General features: G+C 42.1%; 1 protein-coding gene across 5 annotated transcripts in view; it reads right to left on the minus strand.

The window, feature by feature from the left end:
• Positions 1 to 21,833, minus strand: part of vit (vitrin) — an 87,866-nt gene that overhangs the window by 4,115 nt on the left and 61,918 nt on the right. For 2 of the 5 annotated variants that reach the window (XM_051651136.1, XM_051651135.1), the window contains 12 exons: positions 20,570 to 20,632; positions 20,405 to 20,464; positions 19,341 to 19,415; positions 19,058 to 19,123; positions 18,536 to 18,598; positions 17,429 to 17,479; positions 9,124 to 9,171; positions 8,684 to 8,749; positions 8,423 to 8,570; positions 6,851 to 6,954; positions 3,316 to 3,542; positions 139 to 652 (listed from right to left, as the gene is read on the minus strand). In XM_051651136.1, the coding sequence (XP_051507096.1) occupies positions 139 to 652; positions 3,316 to 3,542; positions 6,851 to 6,954; positions 8,423 to 8,570; positions 8,684 to 8,749; positions 9,124 to 9,171; positions 17,429 to 17,479; positions 18,536 to 18,598; positions 19,058 to 19,123; positions 19,341 to 19,415; positions 20,405 to 20,464; positions 20,570 to 20,632 (1,485 nt within the window). The remainder of the gene's footprint in view (positions 1 to 138; positions 653 to 3,315; positions 3,543 to 6,850; positions 6,955 to 8,422; positions 8,571 to 8,683; positions 8,750 to 9,123; positions 9,172 to 17,428; positions 17,480 to 18,535; positions 18,599 to 19,057; positions 19,124 to 19,340; positions 19,416 to 20,404; positions 20,465 to 20,569; positions 20,633 to 21,833) is intronic. The other 3 variants (XM_051651139.1, XM_051651138.1, XM_051651137.1) reach the window with 2 other exon arrangements.

A 21,833-nucleotide genomic window follows, 5' to 3' on the forward strand; every position in this document is an offset into this window, starting at 1 on the left:
TTGTTTGAGAAAACATTCGTTTTAGCACCACAGTGGACATTTCACTTTGGAACTGCCAGTCACATAATTTTCATAAGATCAGGCTGAACATATTCTACTTGTGTAAATCAGAGATGTGAGATGTTCTGTTGACCTCACCTTTATGATGTACTGCCAGTGCTGGTGCCCGCACATCATCATACGAGCGTCCGTCTGTGATAACGATCATGATCTTGCGTTTGTTGGGTTTGGATTTGCTGAAGAGTTGGTCGGCAGCGTATGTGATTGCGGCTCCTGTACTGGTTCCTCCGCTCCAGTAGTTTATCCGCTTGATAGCGTTCAGCAGGTCAGCTTTGTTATTGTGCTGTCCAAAAGCAAACTCGAGCCTCTGTTCATACGTGTACTGGACCACGCCCACACGCGTATCCGTGTCCGAAATCTCAAACTCGCGTGTCACGTTAGCGACAAACTGAAGCACGGTGCGGAAGTTTCCAGTTCCCACGCTGCTCGAGCCATCGATGACAAATGCAATGTCGTTGGCGTTCAGGCAGGTCTTACTGCACACCAGGCGGTCTGTGTCGCACACGCGCTTTACCAGGGGCTGCACAGCTTTACGCAATGCAAACCAGCTCGTTATCGGCAGCGAGTAAAAGCCATTTGTCCTGCACACAGCCTATGGACACAAACAAGAAATTAAGTTCCTCTGTGTTCCTCAAAAATGTTAAAGTCCCATGACATTCTGGAAAGTGTAAAACTGTAAATACTGTTAGAAGTTCCTCCCCATCTTAATACATATTATGGCCATTCTACAAAACGAGTGCCATTTGTGGCCCACATTATAATATATGTAAAAATGACTGTAACAATACAAAGTTCATGCCACCTTTTACTATGTGTTATTTTATGTATTTTTCTTAAGGGGTCATTCCTGTGTTCCCAGGGTCCTATGTTCCCCAGATTTATGTGGCACATAATGAACACATGACAAATGGTCCTATGTTCCTTTATTGGTAAGACTTTACAATAAGGTTCTATTTCTTAACATGTTGAAGTACTCAATCTCCAATACAAAATTATTTCATTAGGCAACAAAACATTAAAAAGCCAATGCGTATCGGTAGACTAGCTGCCTTCGTCATTTTCTACTTTAATTTGATGTTGATAGCAGCCCCACTTGGCAATGAGCACCTCTTTTACATGATTCTTCTTTGGATAGTCCAAGGTAGCAATATTCCATTTGGATTCTTATGTTAACATGTTCTTTTTCTTAGTTTTACCCACGTTACAATAAGGTTGTTTTCATTAACATTAGTAATTTAACTTAGTTAACATGATCCAACAATTAACAAAATTATCCGCACTTATTAATCTTGGTTAAGGTGCACTCAGTAACTTTTTGCTTGTGATATCTTGGACTTAGAGTGACACCTAGTGGTGTGGATGCAGCATCATTCAAAATCAATAGTTTTCCGTTACAGATGCCATTGTAAAATTCACTTCACAATCAGCCATGATGAATCTAATTCAAGAGTGAAAGTGTCCAATAACAAGACGGTTACTGAGATTAAGCAGGTAGTATTCAGCTGGTCAAGTGATTCTAAAATGGCAGCCCCCATGAGGCTCCCCTCCCCCATGTAGAATAAAAATGCTTTTTTAAGGTTAGTGATAAGACTGGAGTCTTCATATCACGTGAGTGGTCATGATTTTATACATATGTTTCAAAATTAAAATTCATTTCTTTAGGAGTAAAACTTTTAATGGGGAAAAAAATACTGAGTGCACCTTTAATGTTAATTTCAACATATACTAATACATTTTTAAACTAAAAGTTGTTGACTAATGTTAATGAATACAACCTTATTGTAAAGTGTGTAACACTTTGTTAACAGACATTAGTAAATGCAATAATTACAATGAACTTACAATGAGCAATACATTTATACAGCATTTATTAACCTTAGTTAATATTAATTTATACATTTATATGTACTATTATGTGTTCAAATTAAAATTAACCAACAATAAAATTAAGTGCTGAAAAATAATTGTTTTTTGTTAGTTCATGTTAACTAATGTAGTTTACTAATGTTAATGAATTCAACCTTATTGTAAAATGTTATTACTTTATGATAAATGGAAAAAAACATTTAAGAATAAAATAAAGATGTTTCCAAACATTCTCTGCTATATTAGCAAAAATTCACACTTTGATGAAAATAATATTTGTTCTCTCTCTCTCTCCCCTATATATACAGTATACTGTATATACACACTTTTGATTTTTTCTGATTTTTTACTATTCAACATTGTTTTTTGTTTTTTTGACAATGCTGAATAGAAATATCAATAACATGAATGTCTTTCTAAAAGGCATCTTGTAGTTTCATCAGGCTTTTACTGTAAATTAAACTATAAGACTCTCAGTCCTGTTACTGTCAACCCTGTAATCTTTCTGATGGCATAATTGTCTTCAGATTGTTATCCCAACATATCATAAATTGTATTGTATTTATTTAGCTTGAGATGACATGATGCAGTGTATTAACACTTAACACAGATTATTTTCCTGATAGAATGTTAAAAAATCATGTCAGTGTCAGTTTAACACGTTAATTCGGTATGATTAATTATTTAAAAGTAACTGCATTCCAAAAATGTATTTAGTAATCATTCCCCTGGAGCATAATAATGAATTTGGTCAAGATTGAAGCACCACCTTCATGTTTTTGTGAGTCTCAGTCAGCAGGGGGCAGTAAGTGCAACTACAGCTGTATCAACACCAAACCACATCTACTGACAGCAGACAACACAAGATGATAGTGCGTTCTTGCATTTAAATAAAGCTGAACGGAGCGCAACTTCAAATGCAGTAGTCTCACGACTGTGTACATTGGCCCGTCCTTAGAAAAGACCTTATAATAAGTCTACCTTGGACAGATTGATGAATTCAACTGCAAAATGGATTGCTGTGGACTGCAGGCTCCAGGTATATGATGAATGATATAGAAATGATATAGAATACAGACATTTTTTGTATTGTCTAATCAATGCTTTACTCGTCTGCCACAATAATTAAATGTATTTTAATTATCTGAAAGTGTATTTATTATTATATTTACAGTTATTTACATAATTATAATTAATCATTATGTATTGAGTTATTTGTGGGGGGGGGGGCTTTCTCTGCAAATATTGATAACTGTGATTAATTGCGATAAATTCGATTAATTAATTGGCATGTAAATGATTGTTAAAACATTTGAATTGATTGACAGCACTTCTTAAAAATAATACTAAAGAGTCACCCATTTGATAATCAAGACTGATATCAAATACCTTGTCAACATAGTTGGCCTCCACCACATTCTGCTTCTCATTCTCATCTGGGCCCTCGATGGTGACAAAGAAGATGTTGATGCCCGACTCTCTGGCCAGACGTGAGGCCTCCTCCACTTTGTCAGTGGGCCAGCCGTCAACTAGGACCACAGCCACGTTCGGTGCGCCACCTCTGTTGCCATTAGCATCGCTGAAGAAATGCTTGTTGATGTAGGAGAGAGCCTTGCCTTCAACGACCACAGACACAGAATCAGTACAGTTCATTCATTCATTCATTCATTCAATTGCAGCAGTGTTTTGGGTCTGGTCCTGCCTTTAAACATTTTCCTGATATACTTCCAGCATTCAGGAATAGCAGAGAGAGCAACAGGATATAGCACACTGCTGAAAACTATTAGTGCAGAAGTTACAGCTAAAACAGTACAGCATGTCCTTTAACCATTTCTTTGAATTCATAGTTCTCATTTCAACCTTCCTCCAAGTCAAATACATTCAGAATTGCTTCATACAGCGGCATCAAAAAGCAGGGCTGAGCAGATATTTTAATGAGGCAGTGGCCCAAACCATGCAACAGCGACAAAGAAATATAGGGGGAAAAAAATTATATACTGTAATAAGACAATAACTGCAAAAAAGAGAAAGTCTTTTCTCACCTTTGATATCATCACACTGTGGTAGAAGAAATTGGTGTGACAGTCACTTTAAATACAGTTTACAGATCAGAGGTGTCAAATTCATTTAAGTGAAGGCCTGGATTGGACAAAACCTTGCATTATGCAGGATGATTTATTTGTTAACCCCAGTGTACCCATGTAGAGTGTAAGTAAAGCCCAGTTCACACCGCAAACGGCATTAAGTAGAGACACGACAAGGTCCCTTTCATTTTCAATAAGAGCACAGCGACATGAGCCGTCGCGACCATTGGTGACAGACATCGCCATGTTTTCAACTTTATGCAAATTACGAGCGACATTTGCGAGCGACTACCAATGAGAGTGAAGACAGAGGAGCTCACGTCATCCGTCATCCGTCTCCAGGCAGTAAGTGAGATACTGGAGTCGACTCGAGTGCAGGCAAGTCGGAGAAGTTAAAAGTTTCTGTGAGCGATTTCACTGTTCATTTGTCTGTAACCAAATTCATGGATATGGGCTAATAAAACGATGCGTGGAAAACCGTGTAGGCATTCTGAGTGAGTTTGATTCATATACTGATATAACATTTGTCTTTTTTAATGATGTGATGCATTAAGCACTGCTGCAGGTTATATAAAACACTCTTCCCCTGCAGAATGTGCATTTTAGAGACAAAAGTACTGATTCCTTGTGAAATTAGAATGATATCTTAGTTTTATTTTCAGTATCAGCTGTAAATGTTACAGTGACCCAGACTCGAAGATGGTGGTGAACCCAAAAGCAGGTATTTATTTGAACAAACACAAACACAGACAGAAAATGGCAGGTGAGTGGTGAATGAGCAGATTGGTTCAGGAACAGACAAAAGTACTTGATGGAGGTTATTGTATTTGCAGGTAGAAGTATTACTTGGGTTGGAGGATAACACCAAGGGAAGGAGACTCAGGAGAGGAGACTTGGAACAAACTTCAGAATAGCGCTGGAGAGGAATCGTCGAGGAAGCACACTGGAATGGCATCTGAAGAGTCAGGTAAGTAGAAGGTAAGTGAGTCAAAGTATACTGCTTTGATACCAGACGAAGACTGAAGGGAGACTGGAGTGTTATATAGACGAGCTGATTGACACGGTGATTGGAGACAGGTGCGGGTGATCAGTATTCGGGGGAGCGGGAAGTTTGAGTGTTTGTGGCGGGAAGGTCAGGTGGATCTGTGAGAGTAAACAGCATTTCAAACACTACTATGACCAGTTGTGCAGTCCACCAATAACATTAGAGCGTTGGCAGCAGGAGGAATGCCCACCAGCGACACAGATTGCAAAGACTAGCGACACCAAATGACAATGCCGCCCGCGGTGTGAACGGGGCTTAACACATGCTCTTTTGGAGCATAAAAATTCCAGAATCACTTTATGCTGCTTTAATCATTAATATTTAGGCAAAACAAAGGGAGTTCATGCGATAACAGGATAACTTTAATAGCTCTAAAAGCCTGAACCCAAAATTAGAAAAAATATTTGGCTAATTTTATTGTACAGACCTAATTTCAGTAAAAGTCCAGTAGCATTAAATCTATTATTTAGGATTTTAATGTATCATCTCTAATTATCATTTAGTGGAGACAATTGAAGAACAACTGTAAATTGCACTTTACCTGCACATTTGTCCTGTTCATGTTGTCAATATTGCACAAACTGTGAAATAATGTTTTGTGTTGCTCTGAGACGTTGCGTCACAAACTGATCCAGTATCAGCTATAAAGCACAAATTAGCTCGTACTGTACGCACGAGCGTCCTACCGCTTAATGAGACATGGTATAACATGCAACGCAACAAAATAAAGAGTTTATCCATAATGCTGTAGATGAAAATAGAATAATATGATTATATCATGCCAATAATAAACGGACGCAAATGTTTTTAATATATCTAACTTTACATTTTTCCCCAAACCATTCCATGGGCCAGATTGGATTCGATCTGTACGGTCGTGTGATTGACACCCCTGATATACATGTTTGATCACTTGTTGTGATGAAGGTAATTATAACCAAACTTAAAATGTGTTGTGACATTATTTGAACATGTTAAATCATGTTACCGTTTGTATGATTTGACTGAAAATGAAGGTCTGGAGACCCGATTAACAAACATAGCCTACCCGACACGATTAATGTAAAAAACACTACTATGAAATAAACAGCAATATTTTAAATGGACTAAAACACCACAAAACAATCACATATAATACATTTATGATGTGTAAGTCTCTTTTATATTGTTTGTTAAATGACTAAAATTAAAACTGTTGATTTCACCCAGAGGGGCACTTCAGCCATTGTGGGCAAAGGGCAGTGGCACTGCTTGAAAATCGTGTTTGTGCTATGCTTCTTTTACATAAATGACACTTGCTTTGATATTTTGTAACATTTAGACAATTTTAAGTGTGGCTTAGTGTCCAAATACTTTTTGGAGCCATTGTATGCCCTCTGGGATTTCAGAGGCCAAACAAGTGAGTTTGCATAAATCATCCACAGAAGATGAGGGGTTATGGTACTGCTTTAAACATCATCAAACCAGATAGTGCTGTTCCCTTCAAGCTATCTTTGACTTTATGACTCTGTTCGAGATGGCAGCTGCTGTTTTACAGAATTCCTCCGTTACATTAAACACAGACGCTATCTATAACACAAACCATATAACCGATGTAAAAACTAAACTCTAGGTTGAATAAACCTCAGGCATTTGGTCAGCTTACTCAAAAACAGCCCAGCCGGTCACCAGGCCTGTCATTTAGTCGCAGTTCCCAGCTCACATTTAGATCTCATTTGAAACTGAGATTGAGGGAAAACGTTTGCTAACTGCTCTGTGGCATTCTCAGTTTATGCTCAGGGGGGTTACTACTCACCTACATTAGATAGACCACCCTTCTGGATGATTTTGTTGATGGCTGGTTTTAGGTCTTTGGAGTTGGAGAACTGTCTCAGACTGAATTCTGTGACTGCATCATCCCTGGATCAAAAAATTAAACAACAATAAAAGAAAAGAAAAATACATTAGGGGGTTTACTGGCAATTTCAGCTTTTAAAATGTGCACATTTGTCATGATATTTTAATATGTTATTTCAGGGTATGTAAAGTGTATATTTTTGTATGTTTTGATACATTGACACATTGGATATTTGGAGACTGAAACATAAAATATCAACGTATTAACATAATCTAAAACGCAAGGACTTTTACACATGTTCCACTTAAGAAACGTACAAGTGGCGAAAAATCCTCTGACGACTGTTGGGAACTGAAAAAACTTTACGAGGATACCGCTGCAGGCTATTCCTCAGACACAAGCTCACAGTGGTCCTCCCATTTAACAGTAAATAATAGAGAATCTTTGACTGAGAAAAATAAAATACAAATGGGTCTAATAAAAGCAAAATCATTTGCACTTTTTGTATGGCTGAATTTAATTAAAAAATGTAACGAAAGTGAATGGTGACTGTAGTTTTGTGTTCCACAGAAAAAAGAAAGTCATACAGTAGGGGTTTGGATCAACATGAGGATGAGTAAATGACAGAATTGTGTGTGTGCTATAACAATTGTTCCAAGCGGTCCTTAGAAATAAGAACAGAACTAAACTCTCATAATAATGTCAAATCAGGTAAATATGATTACTTTGTTAAATAATGTGATGCATATATAATCATCTCACTTTTAAAAATACTAGGGCTGTCAATAAATTAAAATTTAAATCAAATGAATTACACGATGTGCCAATTACTTTATCACATTAAATCACATATACATGTCTACATTAATAGAAGTTAATATTTTGTTTGTTTTATTTCCATATCATTGAACATAAGCATTTTATTGGCCTACTCTCGACAGAAAATGCTGATTTTAAGCTGCGTAATAAGATGCTGTGTCAGGTTAAATGTGTCTCTAGATCCCTGAATTCTTTTGTGCTCTGTCCAGCTGTCTTCGAATGCAAAAGTACGTCATCTCTGAATGGCTCTTTATTCATTTTGTGCTGCCTGCTCTCATTGGATTGACGAGGTGTGCTGCTGCCGGTACAGCCTCATGCTGAGACTGCACTGACTGCCCCCTGCTGACTGTAGAATGCAAAAACATCAATGCTTATCACAGAAATACAGAAATCAATCTATGAATCCATGTTCTATACACCTCAAAGGATTTGTAAAGAAAAGGTTTTAAATTTTAGATGCAGTCAATACATTGATATCATATAATTGATCTATCCACGTGTAAGAAAATCTACAAGTGTGACAACTTCATATTTGATTAAACTTACGAATGCTAATGAAATCACATTGGTTATAAGCGCATGCTAAGTGAAAGTACTTTCATCAAATTGTATTTCAACATGCAAACAGTGACAACAACAAAGAACTCCCTCATCATTACTAATAAAAATAAAGCAATCCATCAATTGTTTAGGACAGGGACACATTATTACCCATATTGAATGACGCCCATCATGGGTCCAGCGACACCCACATTAATGACCTGAGACACCTCCACAAGAAAGTCCTTCTGAATCTTAAAGCGCCGTTTGCCAATGCTCCAACTGCCGTCCATGAGGAACGCAATGTCAACTTTACAGTCTGAAGAGACAGAGTAAGACAAGTGACCACCTTACAAGTGATCAGTAAGGTAAAGTGAACAAAATAAACTATAGTAAGCTGTGACAGTATTTGAAGAACATGAAGAAACACACTTGGATCTCCTTGAGACATGATCTCAGTTACTCTGGTGGTCAAGTCCTGCCCTCGAGCGTTGAATCCTGGAGACAGCAGAAGATGATTTGATTATAAATCAGGTCAATCATGTGCCTTATGTGCTGCTTTATCTATAGTACAGCATGAACATCTATTACTACGGTCCTAATCTAAAGGTGCTGTAAGCTATTTCAGCCATTTTTACTTAAAGACATTCTGTGTGTGGTATTAAAAAAAATGCTTACCGCACATTTAAAATAAAATAATTTGCCTACATAAGTAAATAACAAGTAAAGGTGTTTGTTAGAAAATTCTGGCACTGGATTTTGATGATAATGTCACTGAACGTGTTGTTTAACTCGTTTATTAACAAGTCATAAAGGTTTTGATTTATCTGGACCAATAATCTATGATCCACATAAGCACACAGATAACTCACCTGACTCGAACGGCTTTGATTCAGGCTCCCGTGATTCAACAAGTGTCTCTGTGACAGTAATAACGCAAGTTATTACATGACTATGACAAACAATATACTGTACATAAAACAAGCATCCAGTGTTTTACAAGCTTGCAAGAACATGACATTAAAGAGCATAAAACGTGTGCACTCATCAAGTGTGGGGAAAAAAAGTTTAAGGAACACTTGAGAGGTACACAGACACTGCTACACTAGAAAACTTCATGTTCAGCATGTAACTGTTGTTTTAACTGCTGAGTTACTCCTGAGTAACAGTCATGTAAATGTCGTCTAACTGCTGATTAACTGCTGTGTAAAGGCCCCTACATACTTCGTACGAAATTGAAGAATGAACGGGTGTGACGTCATTTAGAACAAAATCTGGCCAAAACCACTCTGTTTGAGTTTGTTTCAGTGGTTCGTAACAGCTTGCCGAGGTGAACTTTCAGGAAAATTTCTTACTGGCTGCTAAACACCTTCTTACTGCCATTGGTCCACATCATCAGTAGGTATGACCTGGAGCTCTACCTACTTTGAGGCCGACAGCTAATTCTGTTTACGTTGTTCAGTCTACATGAGATCAGTCTACATGAATGCTGGCATGCGAGCTAGTGCAAAGTAGATACATATTTACGATCGTTATGATCAGTTTCATCATAAATGACACTAACAGAGAGTAATCTCTGCATATAATGGCCACATATAGAGTGTTAGCACATTAGCACAATGAATGAACAAGGTAATCATTACAAATTATACATTATCCACTGCATGTATACAGAGAATTTTTAACAGAGATGGGCCACTTCTATTAAAATTAATGGGAGAAATTGGAATGCCCAACCAAGCAGCTCTAAGCGCCCAACGTTGAACAAGATACAGTATAGAAAGGAAGTTCCACCTTACAGTTAAAAGAGCCAATCATCTTTTAGATACAGACATCGCCTGTCAATCAACTCAAGAACGTGCATGCGCATTAGCTAAACAAGCTGGGATAATTGCACTTTTTAGCGTAATATGAGGTAAGGAAGCACAGTTTATGATTCCAGTTTTGTCAGATTTTACTGATGATTTGAAATGTTCTTTGATCATAATCTTCACCAATCATTTTTGAGATTTTGGTCTTTCCCCATTCAAGTAGATAGGAGCAGCACTGTCATGACTGGAAATAGCCTCCCGAGAGCGTTCCAAAGACGGCTGACAGTGGACTGACTTGCTAGAAAGACTTTGATTTATATTACTTTAAATCATCATCAATGGTTAAAACAGCTTCCTTTGCTGATCTTGTGTGAATTCTAATCATAGAATGAGGAACTAAACATAGAATGAACATTTGAAAACTCATTTTAATGTCATTTTAGTTTATGTTTTACATGTAGTCTTGAGCGTCCACATTTTTAAATGTATTTCTAAACGCCTCCCCCTTTTTACCTCTGAATGAGGAAGAACTTCTCTGTAAGTGTGCTGGTGTCTTAACTGCTGACAAACTGTGTAACTGCTGTATAACTGCTGTGTAAATACTATGTAACTGCTGTTTAACTGCTGATTAACTGATGTGTAACTGCTGACTAACTGCTGAGTAAATGCTGAGTAGCTGCTGTAGAACTGCAGAGTAACTGCTGATTAACTTATCTGTAACTGCTGAGTAACTGCTGTATAACTGCTTATTAACTACTGCGTAACTGATGTATAACTGATGATTATCTGCTGTGTAACTACTGTATAACTGCTGTGTAACTGCTGAGTAACTGCTGAGTAACTACTGTATAACTGCTGAGTATCTGTTTTGTAACTGCTGAGTAACTGCTGTATAACTGCTAAGTAAATGTTGTGTAATTGTATAAGTGCTGAGTAACTGCTGAGTAACTGTTGTGTAACTGCAGACTAACTGCTTTATAACTGCTGAGAAACTGTTGTGTAACTGCTGAGTAACTGTTGTGTAACTGCTGAGTAACTGCTGATTAACTTATCTGTAATTGCTGTGCAACTGCTGAGTAACTGCTGAATAAATTCTTAGTAACTGCTGAGTAACTGTTGTGTAACTGTTGAGTAACTGCTGTATAACTGCTAAGTAAATGTTGTGTAATTGTATAAGTGCTGAGTAACTGATGTATAACTGCTGATTAACTGCTGTGTAACTGCTGAGTAACTGTTGTGTAACTGCAGAGTAACTGCTGTATAACTGCAGAGTAACTGTTGTGTAACTGCTAAGTAACTGTTGTGTAACTGCTGAGTAACTGCTGAATAAATTCTGAGTAACTGCTGATTAACTTATCTGTAACTGCTGTGCAACTTCTGAGTAACTGCTGTATAACTGCTGAGTAACTGCTGAGTAACCAATGATTATCTGCTGAGTAACATATCTGTAACTGCTGTGTAATTGCTGAGTAACTGTTGTGTAACTACTGAGTAACTGCTGTATGACTGCTGAGTAACTGTTGTGTAACTGCTGAGAAACTGCTAAGTAAATGTTGTGTAACTTCTGAGTAACTACTGAGTAACTGCTGATTAACTTATATGTAACTGCTGTGCAACTGCTAAGTAACTACTGTGTAACTGCTGAGTAACTGTTGTGTAACTGCTGTATAACTGATGATTATCTGCTGAGTAACTTATCTGTAACTGATGTGAAACTGCTGACTAACTTTCCCTATCTGTCACTCACTCAACGTTGGTGTCGATGTAGTGACACTAGGGGTCACTCTTGGGAGCCCGAGACTCCTCTGGTCTTTGATAAAAGGCCAATGAAAATTGGCGAGTGGTATTTGCATGCCACTCCCCCGAACATACGGGTATAAAAGGAGCTGGTATGCAACCACTCATTCAGATTTTCTCTTCGGAGCCGAACGGTCATGCTCACTGAGCTGAATACTACTGTTCATTCACCTCTGCTGGATCTGACGGCGCATTTCAGCGGCTTCTCCCTCCTCTGCACTGGTGCACTGCAGAGAATGCCCCTGGGTGCTTCGGCAGAAAAACTAGAGAGTATATTTTCTGAAAGAGCATTTTTCTCCTCTAAAAGAGTATATATTTCTCTAAAAGAGCGCACACACGGAATGTCTTTTTAAAGACGCGTCTTTTTAAAGATGCTTTTCCGATTGTGTGTTATTCCTGGTTGTGCTCGTTATCTCTCACCTTCTAAGGGTCACGATCACTGTCTTTCATGTCTGGGCACTGCTCACGCGGAGACAGCGTTAGTGGATGGTCATGTTCTCATTGCGAGAATATGTCCATGGCAACGTTGCGGTCGCGGCTCACCTTCGTAAGAAAGAGAGCCACCCCAGAGGCTCCCGCCTCGGTCCTTTTACCCACGGGTTTGAGGCCAGCGCGGCTAGCACTGGGGGCGATTTGGGGACCCCAATGGGACCGCCTCCGCCGGGTATCCCCCCGCGGTCCTCCCATTCCCCAGCACGCTCGTCTGCCCCGATCGGGCTTCCGGGTGAGTCCGCCGGCTCGTCTCACGGCGAGTTCGACCTCTTATTCGGAGCCCGCGAAAGTGATGAGCTCTCGAGTGCAGCATCAGAGAGCGGGCTCGTCCAGTCGGAAGCCTCAGCTGGGCTCCTCCCTTCGGGGTCGATCGCCCAGTCACAGGCTGACGTGGAGATGTCAACATGCTTTCCCGGGCAGCCACAAGCGTCGGTTAGAGTGGATTTCACCGCTCTTCCCTGAACCCTCGCGGCTCGGTGATTGGTTCCTGGGCTCACAGCGCCGCTCAAAGCCACGCGCCACCCCGTTCCTTTCTTCCCAGAAGTGCATGAAGAGCTGACAAGGTCGCGGGAGGCACTTTTTACTGCCCGGTCCCGATCTTTTCAGCTTCCCCGCTCTCACTACCCTTGATGGTGGGGCGGCCAAGGGTTATTCGGCAATCCCCCGGTGGATAAAGGCACTCGCGGTGCACCTATGCCCGCAGAGCGCCGCCACCTGGCGCGGGTGCCCAAAGCCCCCGTCCAAGGCCTGTAGGTTTACGTCGTCTCTGACGGCCAAGGCCTACAGTGCCGCTGGACAAGCCGCCTCCGCCCTGCACGCCATGGCTCTCCTGCAAGTCCGCCAAGGCACTAAAGGAACTGCACGAGGATAGTTCCGCCCCGGGATTGATGCAGGAACTGCGCTCGGCGACCGACCTCGCTCTCCGAGCGACGGAGGTCACGGTGCGGTCTCTCGGGCGGACGATGGCCACAGTATTGGTCCAGGAGTGCCACCTTTGGCTCAACCTGGTCGAGATGGGTGAGGCCGACAAGACACGATTCCTTGCTGCCCCCATTTCCCAGACGGGCCTGTTTGGCGACACCGTCGAGGACTTTGCTCAGCAGTTCTCGATGGCAGAGCAGTAAATGGATGCTAGCCGGCTTATCCTGCCCCGGCGCGGCTCAAGATCCCGCACCCCATCTACTCATCGCCAAGGGCGTCCCCCTGCGGTGACTGCACCGGCTCCGCCGCAGTCCGCCCCTTCGGCCTGGCCCCGGCGTGGAGCCCACCGCAGGAAGCAGACGCCACCCATCTCGCGGCCACCCAGAACCCGTGAAAGGCTTCAAAGCACTCTTGGACGGGCGACCCAGGGACAACGAAACCCGCTGCTCTGGAGCTGGTAAGCAGATCTTCATCTTTTTGTTACCTTTTGCATTTAATTGCGCTGCATGCCCAAGTGGCTGCAGTAATCAAGAGCTCAGCAAGAGTGGTTTCCTTGTTCCCTGGGTCACATATCCGGTGTGTACGGCTGGCATCACGACCACCGTCCACCACTCCATTTGGCGGCGGTCTCCCGCCCTGAGCGCCCAGCTGTGGCACAAATCCACCCCCGATGTGACAGTCTCCACGGGTCACGAGGACAGGCCTCTTCCTCCCCCATCCCAGGCTGTTCCGGGGGTGGTCACACCGCTCGGGTTGATACATATGAGGCCGCTTCAGCACTGGCTCCAGACTCGAGTCCCGAGACACCGCGTGGCCATTACGTCGGTCTGTCACCGTCTTTTCAGCCCTTGGACCGACCTCTCGTTTCTATGAGCAGGTGTTCCCCTAGAACTGGTCTCCAGGCGCGTCGTGCTCACGACAGACGCCTCCAAAACGGGCTGGGGCACTGTTGGCAACGGGCACGCAGCCGCCGGCCTCTGGACGGGTCCGCGGCTGCGTTGGCACATCAACTGCCTTGAGTTACTGGCAATTCTGCTCGCCCTGCGGAGGTTCCGGCCGTTGATCCAGGGCAAGCACGTGCTAGTTCAGACAGACAGCACGGCAGCGGTAGCATATGTCAACCGCCAAGGCGGTCTGCGCTCCCGCTGTATGTCACAACTCGCCTGCCGTCTCCTCCAACGGAGTCAGCAGCACCAAGTCGCTGCAAGCCACTCACATCCCAGGCAACCTCAACACTTCGGCAGACACGCCGTCACAACAGGTTACCCTCAAGGGAGAGTGGAGACTCCACCTTCAGGTGGTCCAGCTGATTTGGAGTTGATTCAACAGGCACAGGTGTACCTGTTCGCCTCCCAAGAATCCTCCCCACTGCCCGCTCTGGTACGCCCTGACCGAGGCCTTCCTCGGCATAGACACGCTGGCACACAGCTGGTCCCCTGGCATTCGCAAATATGCATTTTCCCCTAGTGAGCCTGCTCGCACAGACCCTGTGCAAGGTCAGGGAGAACGAGGAGAAGGTCATCCTGGTAAGCATCCTACTGGCCCGCCCAGACGTGGTGCTCGGACCTCACGCTCCTCGCGACAGCTCCCCCCGGGCAAATTCCCCTGAGGAAGGACCTTCTTACTCAGGGAAGGGGCACCATCCGGCACCCACGCCCAGACCTCTGGAATCTCCATGTCTGGCCCCTGGACGGGACGCGGAAGACCTAAGCTGTCTCCCACCTGCGATGGTAGACGTGTTCACTCAGGCTAGGGCTCCCCCTACGAGGCGCCTGTATGCCTTTAAGTGGCATCTGTTCACTTAGTGGTGTTCTTCCCCTCGGGAAGACCCCCAGAGATGTGCAGTCAGATCAGTGCTTTCCTTCCTGCAAGAGAGGTTGGAAGGGAGGCTGTCCCCTTCCACCTTGAAGGTGTACGCTGCTGCCATAGCAGCACACCATGACGCAGTCGACGGTAAGTCCTTAGGGAAGCATGATCTGATCATCAGGTTCCTAAGAGGCGCCAGGAGGCTGAATCCCTCCAGGCCGCGCCTCGTTCCCTCATCGGACATCTGTAGTTTTTCAGGGTCTACAGAGAGCCCCCTTTGAGCTTTGCAGTCAGCCGAGCTTAAGGCACTCTCCTTGAAGACTGCCCTCCTGACTGCGCTCACTTCCATCAAGAGGGTAGGTGACCTGCAAGCATTCTCTGTCAGCGAAACGTGCCTGGAGTTCGGTCCGGGCTATTCTCACGTGATCCTGAGACCCCGACCGGGCTATGTGCCCAAGGTTCCCACCACTCCTTCTAGGGACCAGGTGGTGAACCTACAAGCGCTGCCCCAGGAGGAGGCAGACCCATCCCTGTCGTTGCTGTGTCCGGTGCGTGCTTTACGCATCTATTTGGATCGCACGCAGAGCTTTAGAATCTCTGAGCAGCTCTTTGTCTGCTTTGGTGCACAGCGGAAAGGAAGCGCTGTCTCCAAGCAGAGGATCGCCCACTGGCTCATTGACGCCATAACTATGGCATATCTTGCCCAAAACATGCCGCCCCTGGTAGGGCTACGAGCCCATTCTACCCGTGGTGTAGTGGCTTCTTGGGCCCTGGCCAGAGGTGCCTCTCTAACAGACATTTGCAGAGCAGCGGGCTGGGCAACACCCAACAACTTTGCAAGGTTCTACAACCTCCGGGTGGAACCGGTTTCGTCCCAGGTAGTGGCACGCAACACAAGCGGATAAGCCTGGGATAGCCAGCCGGGTGTATCGCTTGCACATAGCGCCTTCCACCTCCTTTTGAGCTGAAGACGTGTGCTGTTAATTCCCAGTAGTGTTCACAAAAGTTGTTCCCTGGTTGACTTCCTCCGAGCCCTGTGGCATTCGAGTTTTCGGAGAGACTCGCTGCCGGCCCAGTACACGCGCTAACTAAGAGCCCGGTTCTGGGGTAGGTGCTCCGCATGTGGCGGTTCCCTGTAAGGCTAACCCCATGTGATCTATATCTTCCGCTAATTCATTTCCCTGCTGGAAAACTGCGTCTTCCTTGGGCAGAGCCCCTCCGCCCCAGTCTCCATGTTTTAGTAACTCCTCCCCCATTGGGCAGGATCTACCTTGAAGGCTCTCCACATGGTTGGAAAGACCATGTGATGTATTCTTCCACTTAAATATCCCCCCCTCTCTTGGGGCGAGGTGTGGTCTCCGCGGTGTCCTCCCCTTGGGAGGGACACCCCCCGACTAGACCTGGCGGCCCAGTCGGATAATCCCCCTTCTTTTTTAGGGAGTGGAAAAAGAGAAGGGGAAAGAGGCCACGACTGCGTTAAGCCTGTCTCTATCTCTGGGTAGTCGACTTGTCCCCAAAAAGGGCCGTTCGACACTCATAACTTTGTTGGGGGAGGTTACGTGTCGACCTGGTGTGCTGGCTATGAGGCACACAGCAAGTCTGCCCACCACACACCGCCAGTTCACGTAACACAGTTCAGCCTTGTGGCATTTTGTATAGGGACCCCTAGTGTCACTACATCGACACCAACATCGAGTGAGTGACAGATAGGGAACGTCATGGTTACTGGTGTAACCTCCATTCCCTGATGGAGGGAACGAGACGTTGGTCCCTCCTGCCACAACGCTGAACTACCCGCTGAAATGGCCGGGGCCTTATATCGGCTCCTCAGCGTAAAACCTGAATGAGTGGTTGCATACCAGCTCCTTTTATACCCGTATGTTCGGGGGAGTGGCATGCAAATACCACTCGCCAATTTTCATTGGCCTTTTATCAAAGACCAGAGGTGTCTCGGGCTCCCAAGAGTGACCCCTAGTGTCACTACATCGACACCAACGTCTCGTTCCCTCCATCAGGGAACGGAGGTTACTCCAGTAACCATGACGTTTCTGTAACTGCTGTGTAACTCCTGAGTAACTGCTGATTAACTGATGTGTAACTACTGTGTGAATGCTGTGTAACTGGTAACTGCTGAGTACTATTCTATACATTAACACCTCCCTGGTTGGTAAATTAGTAGTAAATTAGCTATGTAACTATTAAGGGACTATAAGATCTTTGGAGTTGTCTTTTCTAGATGGCAGTAGATAGTTTCTTACTGACGACACTGGTGTATATAGCTATATTGTGCACAAAGTGAGACATCTCTGTTTTCAAAGATTGATAAATTGTAAACGTTGTTCTGTCATACCTTTTATGTGGCTGGTCTCAGACAGAGGCTTGTTGTCTTCTGAATCAGGAGCTGAAAACACACACACGAAATGATATGAAGGTAAAAGTGTAAAATATCAGAACTTGAGAGCTTGCAGATTTGAATTTGAGAACTTGTTCAAATAATCTGTCACTGCAATTATAAATCTTTGTGTCTTGACTTTTGCGAAAAACCTGTTGCAAAACTCACTTGTGATGCTCTTGTGACTGGATATGATTTCTTTGGCCCCGTCCCCCACACAAATCCAGTCTCTCATATCTGGACGTACAATGCACAAATAAGTTTTCCATCAGGTATATCGCAAAAGTTGTTGCAAAAGTCATGGTCAAAGATTTGAAGTTGCAGTGCCAGATTTGAGAGGTTGTACGAGCTGACTTGTACAATTAGAAATAGTTGTACTTGTACTTATCAGAGAATTAAGGCTTTAGGTAAGATTTATTCTGCAGTAACTAGCCTGGTCTAGCCTATGCTTCTCCAAAAACATTGTACTTAACAGCTGCAAAAGAAATCAGTTTTGACATGATGACAATGCGTAAATGACAAAGGCATGCCTATCTCGTCAATTTCTACAGACATTGCTTATATATCCTGTGCAAACTGACAATAAACATTACAGACATCCTCAGTAACAATTACGGTAGCACTTTATTTTGCAGTACTGTTCTACATTTACGTACTATATAATTACAGCAACTACAGTAATTACTAGTTACTAACCCTAAACCTAACCCCAACCCTAACCCATAAGTACACGTACTTACATAATATTACTCAGTACTATCTTGAGTAAGTACACTCTAAGTATACTGAAAGTTGTAAATATATAGTTGTGAATATTGTAAAATAAAGTGCAACCAAAATTACTTTACAGACAACTCTCATCCAAATAGGGCATAATTCCATGTAGCAGTGGTGTTGTATTTGATATGGTCACGTTGAGTTCAATTGTGCATATATGTAGCTATATAATGTATACATTCACTCGATTAACTCAGATTGTCGCAGAGAAACACTTTCATGCAGAACTCATAAAATACATTCAGCATAATTAAATTTATTTTCTATAATAAATGTGCTAATACTTACAGTGCTGTCCAAAGTTATGGAGCCAGTGCTCATGCTCAGTGTTTTCAGGTTTTGGGTCATGAACTGCAGGAAAGAGCCAGTATTTTCAGGAACAGTTAGTTCAGACTACTGCATTATGAGAAACATGCCCATAATGCCTGTGTGTGCGTTTGTTAGGAAAAAGTCGACCGATCACATGCTGTACAGAAAAGTTCAATACTTACAGCTTACCAGCGGTCCTCTGACATGGACAATAAATTTAAAATCATATAGCTTTAACTACATCACTGGATATTTTCAATATCATATGGGAAGCACATTGACTAATAAAACATCTTGAAAGCTAGTGTATAAAGAAAATTAACACAGTGTAAAATTAACAGCAGATACTGTAGGATCACTGCATACATTAATATGATGTGAGCATTTCAAAACAGACATGTGCTCTGCATACTATAAAGCCGTCATACAGATTTATGAGTGTGTTTTTAATCTGTTTCAGTACTGCTGTGGACGTGCAACAACAGTATATGAAGCCCTTACCTGCAGATTCACCAGAGCTCATCCGACTCCATTTATAGCCTGTGTTTGGCAGTGAGTGGCTAGTGTCTGAACACAAACAGTGAAGATAGGGCCTTAGGTCACATTTAACATAATAATGTCATGATTAGTATTATTTAATACTGTATGTGTTTATAGACATTCATAAAAATGTAAAAGCATATTTAGCCTTTATATCAGCTTAGTGATTAAATGCTGTTATGTTATGTTATGTTATGTTATGTTATGTTATGTTATGTTATATGTTGTAACATGATTCTGATACCTGTTGGTCTCCTGGTGCCAGAAAACCAATCAGGTCGTGCGTACACAGGGTGCGGCCAATCTTTTCTCGTAAATGCTAAATAGAGAGATTGAAAAACTACTTACAATGTATCACATAAAGACATCCAAAAAACCTTCAGCCGGGGTGTCCATGTTACAAGCACTCATTTAAATGTTAGTGTGAGAGTACATGGTGTCGTCACTCACCTGATGTACCTCGTTTGCATTGGCTCTGGGGTTTATAGAGATTCTCTACTATGAATATGATCTAAAGTATGAAAGTTAACATCTAACTTAAGGTATTAGTCATGGTGGGACATATCGATGGGATCGGCCTTTTAATTTTTTTAACAGTCAATAGGCCTTAGTTTACATCAAATTATTTTGTGCTTGCTAGTCGGTTACAGATGCTATAAGGATGAGGGACATTCTCATTCTAGAGAGCATTTGACTTGATCTCCTGTCAAGTGCAGATGAATCATGAATTTGTTGGCAAATTTTTTTCAGTTGAGAAAGACTGTACATTTTAAATGCACATTTTAATTTGTCAGCTAATTTTATGTTATTTTTATTTACATTTTTTTGTAAGCTAGTTTGTCAACTTTTTTAAAGTACACTAATTTATAGATGACCTCAAGGGTTACAGACATGGACTAAAAGCCACAAAACTCTTTCATGGGGTCTTCAAAAAAGGCAAAGCAATTTATTTATTTACATTTGCATAGCACTTTTTTTTTTCATACTATACATTTAAGTCAACTAATTATAAAGTAGATACTATCTTTAAATGCTGCTAAGGCAACAAATAAAATGAATTCTCAGTTGGTTAAATATTAAGGGTTCGAGAGAAATATAATTACTTAGCTTCTTAACTTTGAAATCCTGCGATGAGTAAAACCACTCAATACTGTGAATACTGGTCATTTGAAAACAGGTCAGCTTTACCTGATTACTCCAGATGCTCAAAGATATGCTGAATTCAGCTTTGATGTGTGAGATTTGATATGTATCAGCACACATGCAAAGACACAAACATGCTGACAGATGCTGTCTGCAGATACTTACAGGGATTAGACTGCTGCGCATGCTGGTTCCTCTCAGGCTGTGACTGCACGCGACTCAAAGCTGTTTAACAATGTGAAACAGATGCAAACCAGATCTGAGAGTTGATGTCTGCACCGCAGCTGTCACCTGAATGAATGTTGAATTGAATGAATGAATCATGCAAACCTGAGGCCGAGGGAACATGCGGCTGTCTCCGGATCGCGGTGCCCGTGTCTGGCCTGTGCACACCTGCCACCAAAATACAAAGATGTTAAAGACGAGCCACACCTTAAGCTGCACCTCACTGAAAGAACACAATACAAACTACACCAAGACATCCAAAGTCAACCATTAAAACATTTTGAAAAAACATCGCCATGAATCTCAAAAGTGTAATACTCTATCTGAAAACTTTATATCTTTTATAAGCCAAATGCATGGAGTTATTTAATCAGTATATGGCTAAAATGATAAACATTGGCTGGTCTTTGCCCAGAGGCTCCCCCAGCTGTGTTTTGCCCAGAGAAACATGTTATTGCTCAGATGTTGCTCATTCATAGCTAAGGAGACTTAATGGAGTTATGGTTCATTGGGGGTCCAAGCACCAAAGGTGCTGAAGCCCTATATATTTGTATTGATTTTCTTATCATTATCTGGGCGTCAGAGACCACAAATTGTAAAGGTACCAAACTTGGAAGGGTGGTCCCAAATCCCAATCACTACTCAGGTGCACACACACACAAACACACATGTCTGGTGGTATTATAATAGTATGTACATATACGTTTTCGCTAATAACTCCAGAACAATATGTGCTAGATTTCCAACTCCTAGGCCGTTTTTCTAATTTGCACCAAATTTGGTATACATCTACAGACTCTCCTGACAAAAAGTTATCAAAAGAATTTATATCCGTCAAAGCACTTCAGAGTCATAAGCCAATAAATTATCTGGGCATGGCTCATTTTCACTTATCAACCTATATCCGCTAAACTCAAAGTCCAAACTTAACAAAACTTGGCAAAATTTGACACAAGGACATTTTGAGGATGTACGCCAAATTTGATCCAATTCGAGGAATTTTATCCATTATGAATTGTGGCATCCACTTACAGATTGTAAAAATTAGGCTGTATACCAAATATTTTGAGAATCGACCATGAGATGGTGCTAAAATATGCACATTTATATAAGCCAATAAATTATTTGGTGTGGCCCATAAAGACTAATTGGCCTGTATCTTCTGATCACAATATAAAAAAAAAAAAAAAAATATATATATATTTTTTAAACCTGATACTCAAGGACAACAGAACATTCTGAGGGCACATGCAAAATTTCATCAATTCCCGATGCTAGGGGTTGCTAAGAATGGAGAAAAAAAAATAAATAAAAAAAAAAAAATAAGAATGTGCAACTGTTTTTAAAACAATTTAAATTTGACACCAAA

This window comes from Myxocyprinus asiaticus, chromosome 23 (assembly GCF_019703515.2).
Source record: "Myxocyprinus asiaticus isolate MX2 ecotype Aquarium Trade chromosome 23, UBuf_Myxa_2, whole genome shotgun sequence".
NCBI lineage: Eukaryota > Metazoa > Chordata > Actinopteri > Cypriniformes > Catostomidae > Myxocyprinus > Myxocyprinus asiaticus.